The sequence below is a fragment of the Asterias rubens genome, chromosome 12 (genome assembly GCF_902459465.1).
Source record: "Asterias rubens chromosome 12, eAstRub1.3, whole genome shotgun sequence".
NCBI classification, from domain to species: domain Eukaryota; kingdom Metazoa; phylum Echinodermata; class Asteroidea; order Forcipulatida; family Asteriidae; genus Asterias; species Asterias rubens.
The window spans coordinates 5,548,329-5,565,205 of NC_047073.1; the positions used below are offsets into that span (position 1 = coordinate 5,548,329).

The following is a 16,877-nucleotide window of genomic DNA, read 5'->3' on the forward strand; positions in this document are numbered from 1 at the left end:
ATCAAATATTGGGTTGAAGGAGAATTGCAGCATCGTATGCGAATGGGAACATCACACCTTTAGTATTGAATATATGGCCGTATCAAGCAACGGAAAAGCAGCTTATTTTGGATTTGTGATTACCATTTTTTTTTAAAGCACAAATATTTTGCGTAGGTCTATATCCAACATTACAACACTGCTCTAAAAATGGCAAGGGTCGTGGGCTCGAATCACCGAGTAACATGCCTGTGATATATTTTTTGGCTCACAGGACTCAGGAAAGTACAAAGTATATAGAACTCACACACATTGGTGTACGGGTAAAAGCCAAAAATAATATTCGTTTTCCCAGATCCAAATTAAATAACACCCCTTACACAGATTCTGCCCTGTGATTGGCTTACAGTGAGTCACATGTCTTTTTTTTTTAAACTAGAAAGTCGCCAATGCCACGTGCTGCACCAATAGCAATCAATTCACCAATCCCGTATCAGCCAATGAACTATACTAATAGCAACAAATGCACAATACCCACAGCAAACCAGTGTACTATACCTTTAGCAGTCAGTGTACTATACCCATAGCAAAGGCAGCGTCTTGGTACCTAGACGTCTACATACAGTACAGTGTTATGACATTCAGTGGAAGGGGGTATGGTTAAAACTACAACTCGCAATGTGATCCGCGTGCATTTCTTTTGTTCTGCTGTTTAGAAGCGCATCCTCCAAAAATATTCAGATTTTTTTAAGGGTTACGTTTTTTAAACGATTTAGAAGAACACAATTTCCCATTGAAAAGCACTACGACAATGGCAAATTCGTAGGGCAGAAATTGTTTCGATCCGCGCTACGTTCCGTGAGGGGCGTCGCCTCGGGCCTGGTAAGGTAGTCTCAACATAGCACTCGAAGCAGTCAATATTAATTTGCCAGTGTTCTTTGGGGATTTCTCCGCATGTCTTATTATTTATACTCAGCCGAAAAACTAAGAACTTGATAACGGTTTGCTTTCACTCATCCTTATCTTAGTTTAAAACCAAAAAATGCTGGCTTTTTGCGCATGCGCTACTTATGTATAGTTGTCGATTTTGCAAACTTAAATATAGATACAAATTTTGGGACTACAATTTTTGCGCATCGTAGTATTTTGATTTAAAATATTTCCAAGTAAATTTTGTGACTTACATGAAGTTAATTTTTTATTTTTTTAAACACATTATATGAAATCATATTTTTAAAATCATAGTTTTTATTCGACCAACACCCATCATGTTTGATACCTTCCAGAAGACGAAGCAAAAATACAAGCAAACAGACACTTTATAAGTACAGAAACAGACAAGGGAAAGATGATTCAATGTGCATTCCTGGAAGTTTCTCATTTTCCGATTTAATTGATAATATAAGAAATGGTCAGGTTGTCGTACACCTATTTAAGAGTGAATCATAAAAATACGAACCAAAGGGCCCCAGTTGTAGAAAGTGTTTGACGTTCATAAGATTTTAGGCATTGCATGGTGAGGTATCAAAATATATTTGGTTTGCGGTAACACCATGTATGTATCTACTTGCCAGGTAGAGTTTAACGTTCATTGCCGCCCAAACGGCGCAAATACGCATGCCTGCACTGATATCTATTGGAAGAAACCATTTAACCTGACCTGCCGTCGATTTCACCAAACTCGTCCTGACTAAGGATACATCTTAGGACTTAGGACGAGTTCAGTTCCCTATCTGAAGACGTTAGGACGCATTGAACCCATCCTAAGTTAGGACGCGTTACTCGTCCTTACTCGAGATAAGACTAATCCTAGCGTTTCGTGAAATCGGCTGCACAAACCAATGAAGCTACAACTAAGCTTTGCATGTGCTTAAACCTTGCAGACCCTTTGCTAAGTTCTAAAATACCTAGTTGGTATTGCACTGCTCTGAATCCCACCGAATGCCTATGATTTGTTCACAGAGTTCGGGAGGGTGCTCAGTGGGCCTATACAGTGCTAACGTACATCGGTGTTTAGGGGTCAAACCAAAATTAATAGTCTAAACATATCTTAAGCAATGTTAACTGCAGTAATTTGTAATCAAAATGATAGAAACTTACTATGGAAAGAGTGCTCCAGAGACAACAGTGGAACGGGTCATGAAAGACTCATACATCTCCAATAACTTAAATCTTGATCCATGTCTGAACAGTTCATTTAGAATTCGGAATACACTTGACCACATAAACAGCAATGACTCTATTTTACCACTTGGTTTATCCTGACTGTACGGTATACCATTCTGGTTGTGCTTCACAAAGTGGTGAGGTAAGTACTGGGACATTTTGCAATTCAAAAAGAGTCTTTTAACAGTAAACAAAGCAATTGAACAATAGACAGAAAACGAGCACCCAAAGGAATGCAAAAGGAAAGCAACACATACAATGGGAGTGTGTCAAACTGTACCATCAGTATTACAATACCTTACCGATTGAAGGAGTTAGGACACTAGACCAGTTATTCAGCAAATGCATATTTGGCTCCATGGCATGTGCGGCGGACAGCAGCGTCAGCGCCGAGTTAGTTTAATGATCATACTATGCATTCATCAAAAGTCTGGAGAAAAATCTAAGGGCAACTGGACAGAAAAAGAAACGTAACTACTAACGGCAGACTGGTGACAAAATGAGGACAGAGGAAAGAAATCTAGAGTGCGGGAGACCATTACATCAGAGAAGTCAATTCAGACCGGGAAATTTTTAGAGGGCAGGTCGTTTCCCCAACTCCCAACCATTCCGATTCGTTGGGTGCGTTCGTTTAGATCCCCTGGGTCGACCCCGGTGTGTGGCGTTTTTTTTTTCTAGGACGAACGTGGGTTATTATCTGCACACGTTCGTCCTGGAAAAAAAAAACCGCCACACACCGGGGTCGACCCAGGGAAGCTAAACGAACTCACCCAATATCACCAAACGAACACGCTCTAGACTTGCACCAGTCTATTCTGATTTGTGTCCATGTGTATACGCTCAGTGAGATCTTGGCGCTTTTACCCACAACTTGAAACAGTGGGTGCGTTCGTTTAGCTCCCCTGGGTCGACCCCGGTGCGTGGCGTTTTTTTTTACCAGGACGAACGTGGGTAATTATCTGCACACACTTGTCCTGGGAAAAAAACCGCCACACACCGGGGTCGACCCAGGGAAGCTAAACGAACGCACCCAGTGTGCCTTAGTTACACCCCTTCAGCCCTAGTTCTTTTATTTTCTAAACCTAAATAAGTCTTGCTCTTTTTTACTACAATGAGGAAATCGTGATTAGTGTACACAGTGAACATGACCAAAGATGGCGGCAGGGTAATAAAGACATGTGGTTCCCTCTTTGTCAACTTCCATTGTTGTCTACATTTTGTACTGCTCTCATAAACACAATAGCAAAAACTTCATGAAAAAGTGATAATACATGTTCCGAGTTTAATGATACGTAATCAAAAATAAAGCAGTGACCGAATATGAATATTGCATTTTAAAACCTAAGAACATGGAATGTACTAAACCTGTTTAATTTTGACCTTTTTCTTGAAACATACTGAAAGGACATGATATTCAATCTCAAATTAACCATAATGGTTACGTTGGTTTGGGTTAGTGCATGGTAGCCTACACAACGTTTTCCGCAACCGTTATTTATCAGAAAATTAGTAATCAGATTATTTTTCATCATCGTCCAATATTTGTTTTATAAACGTCTATTTTAATGAAGTACCAACGCAAAAACGACCGTTTGTTTTAGTCGTTAACCTTGTTAAAACTGTAGACATTTCCAATAAACTTGACTTAGAGGACATTATGCAAACAGCCGTCGTTCAATGACGTATTGATTTCATATAACTGGTGTACCGTTTCATAGAGCTGTTCAGCACTACGTGTAGAGCAGGGGACCATCTCAGACGAAAAGGCTTGATCATCCATTGTCCTTGAGATCATATCGATCGAAACAATGAGTCCTTAACCACGGTTTTTTCAGAACCAACGCTACTCACCTTCATGGTTATACTTCCATCATGCAAATAACTATTGCAAAAAAACTACTTATCTTCCACGGCGATTTTGCCGGTGTTCTGGGCCTAATTTCATTAAAGGTTCTAAGCAGAACATGCTGCTTTGAGCAAATTTCTTTCCTACGCAAAAATTAAAGGTTCAGCGGTTGCAACAGTAAAAACTTTATGGAATGCTTGCTGGAATGCTGACAAAAATAAGAATACCGCACAAGCTACCATGTCACGTGTACAGTTTGACTGGTATCCTGCTTATTTCTGGGGGGGGGGAGGGGGGTGTGAAAGTCGAAATACCGTGCAGAGTGACTGGAAAATTTCAAAAACATTATGTGAACAGAAATTTGAAACAAAACCAGAAAGTTGTCATCTGGTGTGCTGAAGTTTTGACGTGCTTTGTTCGGTGTCTTGAAAACTAACTATTGTCAGTGTATACGGTCTAAAATTGATAGTGAACTATTATTACATTGGGGTACTTTTATACTAATGTGGTGAGACTCAAGTGATATCCACGAACAAAGGTAATTACAGTCTTCTTGTCGATTCAAGTTTTAAGGCCATCTTGGTCTGGTTTCAAAGGAGCACGATGTAAACCTCAATAAAGCAACCCGTCAATTCTTAGAGACACCAGTCTATTATTATTCTTGTGCGTGCCTATTTCAAGTTGTGCAGTTCCCTTTTCCTATGACGTCGTAAATGACTACATTAGTTAGAATCTACAACGGAAGGTTTTTTTTATAAAGGTAACAACAAATTACATTAAATTACACTACGCTGAGAACGATGAAAGATCACAAATTGAACTAAAGTTTGAGCAGCTTTTAACAAATGTCTTTTAAACTTTGCTCAGTTTCGTGTTTAACTGTCGAAAGAACTACAAGAACTCTATCCAGTCACAATCTTTGCAAATTTGCAGCATCTTTACGGTTTTTTTTTTTGCATTTCACATAAATCCATACTGTATATACAAGGCAAGTCATCAGAAATAGTAGTAAAATAGTTGTATTTTTACATTGTGAAAGTCTCGGCACGTTAAGGTACACATTGTGTACATAAAATATTTCTCACTTTTGTTCACACTCTTTCTCACTCACTTCTCTTTGTTTTCTGTGTATTTACAAAAAAGTAGAATAGAATAACTTAATTTCGACGATATTTTTTTTTTACAGGAATCCAAAGCTACATTGCACCTTTGTCCATTGCACCTTAAAGCCAAACATACAGGAAACTGTTGTGTTGTTATCTCGTGTACTGGACAAACTTTCATTTCTTAAAAGAGTCTTAACCAAAATATTCGCAAAACCATGTAAAGCATAAACAGGCAAACTGCCAAAACACTTCCCCGTATAAGCCTGTAGTACTATAATTGTTTGCTGTTAAAGGCAGTGGACACTATTGGTAATTGTCAAAGACTAGCCTTCACAGTTGGTGTGTCTCAACATATGCATAAAATAACAAACCTGTGGAAATTTGAGCTCAATCGGTCATCGAACTTGCGAGATAATAATGAAAGAAAAAACACCCTTGTCACACGAAGTTGTGTGCGTTTAGATGGTTGATTTCGAGACCTCAAGTTCTAAACCTGAGGTCTCGAAATCAAATTCGTGGAAAATTTCTTCTTTCTCGAAAACTATGGCACTTCAGAGGGAGCCGTTTCTCACCATCAACTTCTCCCAATTACTTGTCACCAAGAAAGGTTTTATGCTAATAAATATTTTGAGTAGTTACCAATAGTGTCCACTGCCTTTTAAGAATTCAGCAAACATCAGAAGTCAAATGTTGCGTAACAACCAAGAGCCGTTTGGTGTTTAACATCATCCACCTTGGTAAGAAATGTGTAGCATGATGTTGTGCTGTTTTGGTGGTTTGAAACTTTGAATACCATTTTTTTAATTAAAGGCATCAAACTTCAATTGAAAAAATAAAGCTGATTTTAATTTAATTTCTGATTAGATTCTGTTGGTGCTTTCATAGCCAGTCTTGACGCTAGTTTGGTATACATTTGAATGTAGATTGTACATTGCTGGTCATTTTCATTTACTCACCAACTACCCAATATTTAACAAAAGCATCGGACACTTCCGTAGTAGTTCGGGAAAATCCTCGTTTTTGAAATGATATTGTCCAATATACGACATATCCGTATGACAACTTCCTGATCGTATTTCTAACGTAAAAAAAAGTTTATATTATTATTATTAATATCATTATTGTAATTACACACGTAGATTGATTATTTTTCACTAGTAAACCTACATTCTTTAAAAAAGCTGCCGTAAAGTGAATTACAAGATGCAAGTGCAAAGTACATGTAACAACCATAACATCATTAAAAAATCGAGATGTGAAAATTTTAATTTACAAAATGAATATTTACAGTTCACTTGCAGAGCAATAAGGTGTTCACCCCAAAATCTGACACTTATTTGCCTTTAGATTTTAATTTAAAAGTCAAGTTAAGTTTAGTTGAATTAGCTTTGAAAACACATTTCAAAACATGCAGAAGACAGTTTTTTCCTATATCTGTGTGACAACGTCGCTGGGGAACGCATGTTCAACTTTGACACATAGTTTATTTTCTTTTTCTATAGATTTTAACAAAAATATGTCTGTACGTGCTTTTCACGTATCGGGGTTTCTGATACTTAAAATTTAAAATTTATGGTCAAAATGGGAATTGAATTCACCATCTCTTTCGATACCCAGACCATCTGAGAAATATTTACAATTTGTTTTTTATATAAATAATAAATTAAATTATAAAAAAGAAAAAAGAAAAAAAAAAGTATCATTCTGGAAGGGACACCTTATACTGTGTGCAATCTACAATACTCTTCTTAAAGTACGTTCACTAACCCTTGTGTCAAGGAGGCTTGAATTTGAATACAACATTATTTTCAAATATTAAGGCATATAAAAAATCTGTATGTACACGAGCACAATGTCATTATGGAGAATTATACACAATCATCAGCCGATACGTGCATTAGAAATAGCACCAACGTTCTGTGGGTGCTGAATTTACTATAAACAATCCCCCTTCACAACTATAGTTTTAAGCTAAACGTCCCCTTGTGTACGGTGACTTAGCCCCTCCCCTCAAATCCTGAATGTGTTCATAATGTTTATTTCCCCTTTCCACTGGGCACAGCACTAGGCTTTATTAAATATATTTACAATAACATTTTAGAGGCTCATCAATTATTTACCAGTTTGTGCGTCTTTAACCACTTCCAGATTCAGCCACGCTACACTCTTATTAAAAAACAGTGTTTAGAATTTTAACAAAAATGTTTTACCCCTTTTTACACACGTTTAAATGATAAGCATGCTAATCATTTTGACACCTGCCCAAATTGTTTGTAGCAGTCAAACACACAAAATGATCGCAACATGTTTTAGTTTATACATGTCTAACACTGCTTGTGTGTGTTTGAATGGTACAAACAAGCTAAGAAGATTTCAAAATGATGTACGTTTATCATTCAAAATTATTTAAAACGTGGGTACAAATATAAACTTTAAGCACTGTTTTCAGAGTGCAAATTGCAACACAGTACCTAACCTCACCATCGTAGAGGTGCAGCTTTGCTGTCTTTAAACTTCTCCTTGTATCCTTCTAAGGGATGCTTTCTTTCCTCCTTAGAGGATTTGCGGTCATCTTTAAGACAATCCAGAGGATGTTTACGATCCTCCTTCTGAGAATCTAAATGGTACCTTCTGTCTTCACGTAGACCTTCCAGCGGATGTTTTCGTTCATCTTTCAGAACGTCTAGTGGGTGCCTCCGCTCCTTGGATGCCGCACTGGGACTAGTTGGCGAGTCTACTGTCATTGACCTGACTGAAAGTCTTTCCGGTGTGGGTCTCTGCTTGACAATAGGTTCCTTCGGTGGAAGTTTGTTACCAGCAAAGACGTCGAGGGCGCTGTGAGCTCTACCGTAGTGTTGCCGACGAAGGTCGTGGGCTCGATTCCTCTTATGCCCGTCCCTTGTTTCTAAAATATTGGTCTCTGAACTGGTTCTAACTGTTGTGGGTCTAATGTGTCTACCGGGAGGATAACGTAGAGGGTGGAGGCGACCCGAGGAACCTCTATGGTCACGTTCACTCTCGCATTTACTATCGTAGTCAATGCTACGATTGTGCCGTGGTGCGTCGTACGTTTCATCACTGTAATGTCTCTCAAATTGAGGCGAAGCAGCCTCGCGTTGAAGTCGTAGAAGCGAAGAGGCACTGTGGGGCCGGTCGAGGTGCCCTTTGGGTGGGACGCCTAGGAAGCCTCTGTCGTCACTCCACTCAGCACTGCCTTGGCTACTACCAGCACTGTGCATCCTCAGAGGTGATTTAGCCCTCCTATCCGAGTACGGTGTTTCACCCTCTTGGGAGTGGGTAGCAGTGGGTGTTTGAGGCGATCTCCAAGGGCTTCTGTCACGCCCGGGACTCCTACCTCGACGATGTATATGCGGCTCGCTGCCACCGGAGGGGTGGGGTTCGCGGTGCCGGTAACCTTCATCTCGCAAGTCTCCTTTCGAAGAGTGGTGTCCACCGATACGAGGACACTCACGGTGACCCGCACCGCCGTGGCTCGGTAGACTTTCCTTTGGATGGATAGCTGTAGGTCGGACCAACGTTGTCTGAGATATGATTTTCCCCTTCGACAATGGGGCCTGTTCGTCGTGAGCACGTGGCTTGTCCAGCGAGCCTTCGTCCTCAGGTCCCATGGAGGCATGCGATCTTTTCAGTTTGGGAGACTTTTTGACACAACGAAAGGCGCTTGGTCGGCAGGACACATCCTCGAGTTCCAGTCTCTGCGAAACCTGCGCAGATCCCCTAGCCTCGCCAATGTGTTCGTGTCGACCTGGCGGAGGTTCATGTCGGCCTGGTGGAGGTTCATGTCGACCTGGTGGAGGTTCATGTCGACCTGGCGGAGGTTCATGTCGGCCTGGTGGAGGTTCATGTCGACCTGGTGGAGGTTCATGTCGACCTGGCGGAAGTTCATGTCGACTTGGTGGAGGTTCATGATCTCTGGACGGTTTATCATCAGGGTCACGTTTCCTGGTTGGAGGCTGACCCTGACCCCATATTTTGTTACTTTCTTTGCGGAGGTATTCCTCTTCTAAACTGTCCTGAGGGCTGAGTTTACGACCTGAACTGTTTCCAGGCAACAGATGAGTTAGTCTTTCCTTGGCCGATTCCCCTCTGTGATCAAAACTAGCACTTCTGCCATCGGATGTTGATGGCACTTCCATTTTACGAGTAGGCTCAACAACTGAGTCACTGTGTTGCTTGTGGTGTAACTGCAGCCTGCGTCCACGTGGTGGACGGCTACGCCTCGATGAAGGCGCATCAAACAAGGCGTCCGATCGCATAAACTCCTTAAACAGTGCGTCAGTTTTCTCATCAATACTATAGTCTCTCCCCTTGGGATACACTCGCAGTCGATTCTCTCCCTGGATACGGAATATTCGACCGACTCGATTTGCACCGCGCAATCGTTCCGGGGAATCACCCTGAGAGTCCGAAGCTATACCGATAGACTTCTCACTGGCAGAGATCGAGCCTGTGATGGTCTGTGAGTCCGCTTCACTCTCCTCCTCGGGGAAGCTGAAGCTACCGAAAATAGCTTCTCCCTTTTCTGCTATAAACTCCCGTCGTTTCGTCGAGGCTGTCCGCCGGTCGCTTCTCCTCCGGACTCCGTGTATATTTGGCAGTGGCTCCTCCTTGCCACTCTCAGTTAGTACTGCGCTATCTGTTCCAGATGATGTTGGTCTTTCTCCTATCGGGCTGCTTTCACTCGACAATGCTGGAGCACAACTCTCCAAACTTGTGCTGTCTCTGTCAGCAGATGCGAACAGATATCGCTTCTGCTGTTCAGAGACCTCATTTTTATGCTCTATAGACGTGTAGCCACTGTCAGCCTGCATTTGTTTAAGCTTACTAGCACTGTCTTTGCCAGAGCTGTCACCTCCTTTGCTCCTCTCAGAGGTGTCTGACTCCTCGGTACTGATACTACTGAACATCTGCTCGAAGCTGTCATTCTTACCATGCGTGTTGAACTTGTATCTCTGCACAACAGTGAGTCTGTTCTTGCCGTCATCGGCCTCTGCCGCTGACGTGTCTGTAGGCGACAAGGCAGAGTCAGAAGGCTCAAGATACTGGCTGCTGTCACCGTCGCCCTCCGGTGCAGACGCCTCTGATTTCACCTCCTCAACCGGGATAACGGTATCAGGTTCAGAGCTCAAGCTCCCTGTATCTTCCATTTCTAGGGTTGTACGAAGTTGCCACAATTCTCGATAGTCTCCTGTTCGTCTCTCTTTGTCTGGAGTGGGCTTCTCACAAATTTCAATTTGGGGTGGAGGATGGAATCTTGGTGCGCCACCGGGACCACGGCGCTGTCCTTTGGTATTCTTTACATGGCCCTCGGAGCAAACGCTGCCTATGGGCTCGGCAAACCCAGCCGCATTCTCTGGCGGTATGGGCACAAACCCTTTGGACTCACTATCTCGGTCAATGTCAGCAGCCTTCTCTCGATTCTTTCGTGGTGATGAGCGAAGTTGTAGATGGGTTGGCACATGAAGACGTGGTTGCCCACCCGGGGAGGGTTCCCGGGACTTAACTTCCGGATCTTTGTTCTCATCCGTCGGTTGGATGTGAACCTGGGCCTTTACGGTCATGCCACGGGGTTGAAGTAGCACATCAGCACCAAGAGGCTTCTGCCATTGTAGGTCATCAGGAGTGGGTAGGCTGGTCCGGGCACTACGTCCACTGGAATGGTTCCGGTTCTCCATGCTCCGGTGACAGTCATAATCCAAAGAGAAGGCCTTCATGGAGTCACCGGACGGTTTTATACGAGACGTCTTCAAGTGATGAAAATCTCCCTCAGTAAATCTGTTGAAAAAAAAAACCCAAAAAGATCAAACTAAATTGTAAACTTCACAAAGGACACTTCATTTTCAGGTCTATGTTCCTCAAGTAAAGTAACCCTTTTGATACAAACACCTGTGCCCAATTTCACAGAGCTGCATTGAGCCCACACAACTGGCTAAAGTGCAACTAAGTAATGCTCACAAGAGTAACCTTTTCCAGGTAAACAAAACCATGTAATACATGTACCATATGTGACTAGTACTTTGCTCATTTCAGAATTAATTTGAGCAAGATGTTCTGCAAAAGGTCCAGCGTATTGCGCCACATCACCTTGTAAACCAGTAAGGAATAGGTCTCATACTTCAAAACATGGCTCCACATACCTTGCAGGACAAAATACTGAGCGCTTTGAGATATGATAAAAGCTATGTAAGATTATTTTATTATTACTTTTTTGACTCGTTCAGTTGTTTTAAATCTAAATAAACGTATAATGTCTACAATAAAACTGGTGAACATTTCATTACAAAAGGTGGTCTCGCCAAAGTTTATAATTGGGCATTGGGCTTTCTGACTTTCAAAACGTGTTTAAAATCAAATTGCTTTTGGTCTCATTTAGACACTACTGAAAATCTTTTAAAAATTGATTGCAAACACGAGTTCATACTTCGACAATCGTATTCGCCTTGCATTCGCAGGAAGTATGAACCGGGCTTAACGTGATAGGGACAATAAGGTTTGGTTACATATGCGGCCTATACAAGACCTACCTGCGGACATACTTGGCCTGTTTCTGTTTGATGGGAATGACTTGGAAGGAGACCCGCCGTGGGGATACGGGTGAATGCTCGGCGTCTACTGCACGGTCTGTATCAAAGTCCGCTGTGGACGTTTCTACTTCTCCTATTATCATTTGTGGGTCTTCTTCGGGAATATCTAAAATAAAAGACAGAAAACATGAATAAACTTACAAAATGTGTTGTTTACACACAATTTTGAACGATACATATGCAGTTTATGTTTGTTTTTAGGCTTATGCAATATTGACTCCCCAATATTTCTTCTCATTCGTAAAAAAGGTAACACAAACTTGTATATTGTTAGGATTAATTAAATTCGACTGAATAGAAGGACATCAAAAGATTTTTTTACAAAATGCTAACCGCATAATTCAACTCAGTATCAACAATACAATGTACGGTTCGCGTTTGGGGCAGTTTTATTAAATAGCGCCGCGCATTTAATAAAGACTTGGGACCATTCTGAGATCCCTGATGAGGTACACCACTACAACTTAATCTGGCTTATCATATTGCTTTAGTTATTTTTTTCTTTGTTCAAACCCACATATTAAAAACAAAAGTACCCAGTCAGAATTTCCTTTGTTGCTTATAACTTGATATTTTCATATAGAATATCACAATGCATGGAAAAGCCGCCGAACCTTAACACTAAGCACGTACTGTGGTCGTAAATTATAACTTTTTGTACACAATCTGAACATGAATATGAAAGAAAACATGTGTAGGCTTCATTGTGTCTTACTTTTACTACACCAAGAGTGCTTAACGGATATAAAACAGAAATACGTTATAATTCAATTCAATTCAATTATACGTTATAATTCAATTGGATAAAGTAGAAAGAAAGAATGCTTCAATCCAAGCTTCAAAAACTCACACTGAACACACACCGTGTTATATATCATAGGAGGCTTGTAGCTTTTGACTGAAATAATCTGGTGACGTCAAAATCATACAAGGTACACATTTTAAACGAGGATAACTTATTCCTTGCGCACAACTAAAATTTGCGGCAAAAATTAAAAGTGTGTTTACTTTCGAAGCCACTGGTCATTGTGGGCCGGTGATGCACATGCCCTTGAATGGTATATACTTAAAACAATCAAACCTGCTTCTCACAAAATTGTCTTTATTCAAGTAGAAACCAAAGAGAGCAATTCGTGCAACAATAGATCGACACTTGACGGCTGCAACAAAAACGCGTCTGTAGTAATTAAAGGCACTGGACACCATTAGTAATTTCCCTCTCTCAAAATAATTATTAGGATACAACCTTACTTGGTAACGAGTGATGGGGAGCTGTTGATAGTATAAAGAATTGTGCGAAACGGCTCCCTCTGAGGTATCCTAGTTTGCGAGAAGGAAGTAATTTTCCACGAATTTGATTTCGTTACCTCAGAATTAGATTTTGAGGTCTCGATATTAAGCATCTGAAAGCACAAAACAAAGGTGTTTTTTTCTTTCATTATTTTCTCGCAACTTCGACGACCAATTGAGTTCAAATTTTTCACAGGTTTGTTATGTTATGCATATGTTGAGATACACCAATTGAGAAGACTGGTTTTTGACAATTACCAATAGTGTCCACTGTCTTTAAAGCTTGCTCGGAACCGGGTCCAATCTCTTAATAATTAGGACAATAATTATGAAATAAACATTGCTTTTACTGGGGATGCCTCAATATTTGTTTATCAACTTGGCGTAATTTCATAGAGCTGCCGAAGCAGAAAATATTATCTTTATATTTTCTAAATAAATAGAAACGAAGCCAGTGTACAAATTTAGTGGCTACCTCGGCTTATTACGCGTGTTTGCATTGGAGAAATAAAGCTAACATTTGAAGATCAAACTGTGTATACAAATTAGACTGACAAACTTACCAGGTAAATGCTCCATAGAATGCGCGTCTCCATTCGCTAGATAGTCCGCTATGCAGGAGTCAACATTTTCTTCGTCGTCTCCAAGTAGCCTGTCAAGAAAGAGAGGAATATGGAACTTTGGGTAAAACTTGAAGTTAGCTAGGTTGGAGTTGAAATTAATCACTTTTGGAGAAGTTGGCTCTAATAAAGCGCCATTGGAATGCTTTTCTATTGTGATAGACTTGATTCAAGCCCCGTTCTCGAGCGAGAGGTCCCTTATCAAATCCGACGTCAAAATGGAGCTATTGTGGTCCCGAGAATGGCCAGTCAAAGGTTGGGGTATGCAAGCATTGTAAAAGTTGTCTGATGTTTAGGTGGTGCATGGTTCCTCCATGGGTGATGGAACTGGACTTAAAATGACCCTCACGGAAACAGGACTATTCTATGTCACCGGGCGGTCCACAGTATACAAGACGGGAGCTGCACTGGAGCATGAGCATACCGACTACAGTGTTATGCTACCTCCCGTCCTGTGTGCCTACCGTCGTCTTGCGAAAGCACGCCATTTTCCCACGAGGGGACCGAATCTCCGGCGGACTGATTTCCCTATGACACCGGCAACAATTTATTCCCTGCATTGAAACCAAATGTCCAAACCAAGTCTGGAAGAGCTGGTTTGGTGGGAGAGTAGTCTGTCCCCCACGGTGAATAAGTGCGCCAATATCGTCTGATAGCGCCCTCTTTTGAATCAACTTCCATTAGCCCATATTAGTTTACCGTATCGGGGAACACCAACAGTCGTGTTAGGGGAGGGAGGGTGGGCAACAGGCATTATGACAGGCACCGGAACAGTTCGAATATTGTATTTGTAAAACCCTTCAGTTTCAACATTATTAAAAAAACACGGCTAAGACTATCAATTCGTGGCTGCATCAAGTGGATTTGGCTACGGCTATGACCGTTGGCTAGAACGGCAACGAATTATTTAATGACATTATTTTGTGCATAGTTCACAACACCATTTGCACTTATAGGGCGCCACCAAGAGTCTTTCCATAAATGGATATTTGTCGAAGTGCATAAATTACCATTCAAATAAAATAATTATTTGTCGAGCATTTTTAAGTAAAACTGGTTCAGAACTTTGTTTGTGGTCCATGAGTTTGAAATTGGGCTTTGTTATCCACCAACCAAAGTTAACTTCACTTCAACAATATTATGTTAATAGTTTTTATAACCGAGAACTATACAATGTTTTTCCAGTAATTGGAAGTTATTACCTGTCTTATTTTCTTCTTAACTAAAATAGGATGCTGCTGCAAAATAAATGATTTAACCACATTCCTGGAAAAACAGTTGAATTCACTCGTACGGGAAAACAAACTAATGAGTTGAATAATTTAACACCGGAGTTTCCTATAATAAGATCAAGAATAATAGAGTATCGTGGAAAACAACAATTAAGTTGTTGTATAATGAGAGACATATATAAGCCGGACTAGTCCGGAAGAGGCATATTCAATTCCATGGATTTGTATTTGTCGTTGTAATACTCGTATTGATTGTGGCTGGGGAATTTATGTTGGATAAGCAGAACATAATTACAAACAATGAGATCTCAAAACTGAAGCATCTTGATAACATCAATTCATTTTCCAACCGGCCCAAGTGCTTCAAGATCCCCTTATACAATTGCTGCTTTGAAAATGTCCAGGGATTGAAGAAAAAAAAAAATGAGTTGTCTGCTAGTTTCTGAGACGGTGGGTCGCTATGGTTGCATTCAAGGTATGTCTCCGTGTGTAAACAAGGTCCCCGCCTCCCTGATTGTAAAGCACGTAGAAGAAAATATTACAAAATAAAACAGAGTCTGTTTGCCGGAGTTACTGCTCGATTTAAAGCGTAAAAGGGTAAGACAGAAAGAAAGAAATCAAGAAAGGCAGACAAGCACTCATGGACAAAAATAACTCTTTGGCCGTGTGGGTTGTTATAACACGGAGGCCTTTGAGCAAACTTGGATACTAAACGTTGCTATGGTAACGAAGCATTTCCAAAACTCTATAGGCAAAAATGGAACGTGCCGAATCGGACACTATCAAATTTCCGGAGATTTCGTTTACGATTTCCCCGCTGTTTCCAGGGAAAAGATGGAGTCAAAATAAAGAAACCAATTTCGAGACCTCCAAGCAAATGACATTTTTTTGACCTAGATTTTCTCAATACATCTACGTTTGATTTCCGAAAGCATCCCGAGCTTAATTGCAATATTATGTAGAGTACATGTTGAGATTGATGTAACCTGATAAGAAAAGTTTGTTGCACTTGTAGCTCTAATGCACTGTGTTGGACAACGGACATGTTCATGCATGATGCTCACCGCATGGATGATATCCGTCGATGGTTCATTTGAACTCAGTAGAAGCCGCCGCTACACTGCGTGTAAAAAGGCATGCACAAATATTTCCCGCGCATGGTAAAACAAAATTTATGGTCGACTAGACTGGACGTTTTGCTCGGGAAAAACAACTTTTTTAACATCGTATGGTTTTAAATACAGCCTGTGGAAGAAGGTTGTGGAATCTTTACCAAACATCATTCGTTAACCATTACAAATCAACCTCGATCATGGTTTCCAACAACCCCATGGTTTTACATACTGTGTATACAGCACGTCCTTAAACAAAATAATTACAAGCCGCAGCTGCTGTACTTTCGTTACGAAATTTTTAAAATATAATGTGATCCTTGCATAAAGTTCAAACATGTTTTGGGGGCAACTTAAACATATTTAAGTAAGACACAAACATTCAAATGCACTCATTGGTCTGTCAAAAAGCTTGAGTCATTTTCTGGTTATCAACAGGTTGACATGCCCTTGTTCGTCGAGCCCCTAATCTTGAAGACTATCTCTCACAATGTTTTGACTATTAAGTCTTTGTCTTATTAGGTCTTGTACACAAAATCGAGCCAAGGACAAATTTTCTCCGTCACACTCCCCATTTTCCTCTCCTAAAAAAGTAATTAGTGCCAACACACCCAAGTGTGTTTACGCCTGCGATCGTGAACCTCCTATTGTCCCTCTTGTGTTTATACCTTGTTTGAAACAGCTCCCTTTGCTTTTGTACACGTTTTCCAACTGTGGACCTTTTCCGATCCGTGGACTCTATTTTCCTCTTTTGTTTATAGGTCCCCGGTTTGAATGTGTATACCTACTCACACCAACCCCAAAAAACTATAAAAAGCAACACCAACCCCTGAAATTAAAAAATATCCCAAAACCCTTTCGCCGAACAAGCAAACAAAAAACTCGAAACCCCTTTAAACACACGCGCATTTTGAGAACGGA

General features: G+C 40.8%; 1 protein-coding gene across 2 annotated transcripts in view; it reads right to left on the reverse strand.

Moving 5' to 3' along the window:
* Positions 1 to 5,684: 5,684 nt before the first annotated feature.
* LOC117297530 (serine/arginine repetitive matrix protein 1-like) overlaps positions 5,685 to 16,877 on the reverse strand; it is a 71,385-nt gene continuing 60,192 nt past the window's right edge. For both annotated transcript variants that reach the window (XM_033780617.1, XM_033780618.1), the window contains 3 exons: positions 13,556 to 13,644; positions 11,643 to 11,808; positions 5,685 to 10,893 (listed from right to left, as the gene is read on the reverse strand). In XM_033780617.1, the coding sequence (XP_033636508.1) occupies positions 7,575 to 10,893; positions 11,643 to 11,808; positions 13,556 to 13,644 (3,574 nt within the window). In that variant the 3' untranslated portion in view covers positions 5,685 to 7,574. The remainder of the gene's footprint in view (positions 10,894 to 11,642; positions 11,809 to 13,555; positions 13,645 to 16,877) is intronic.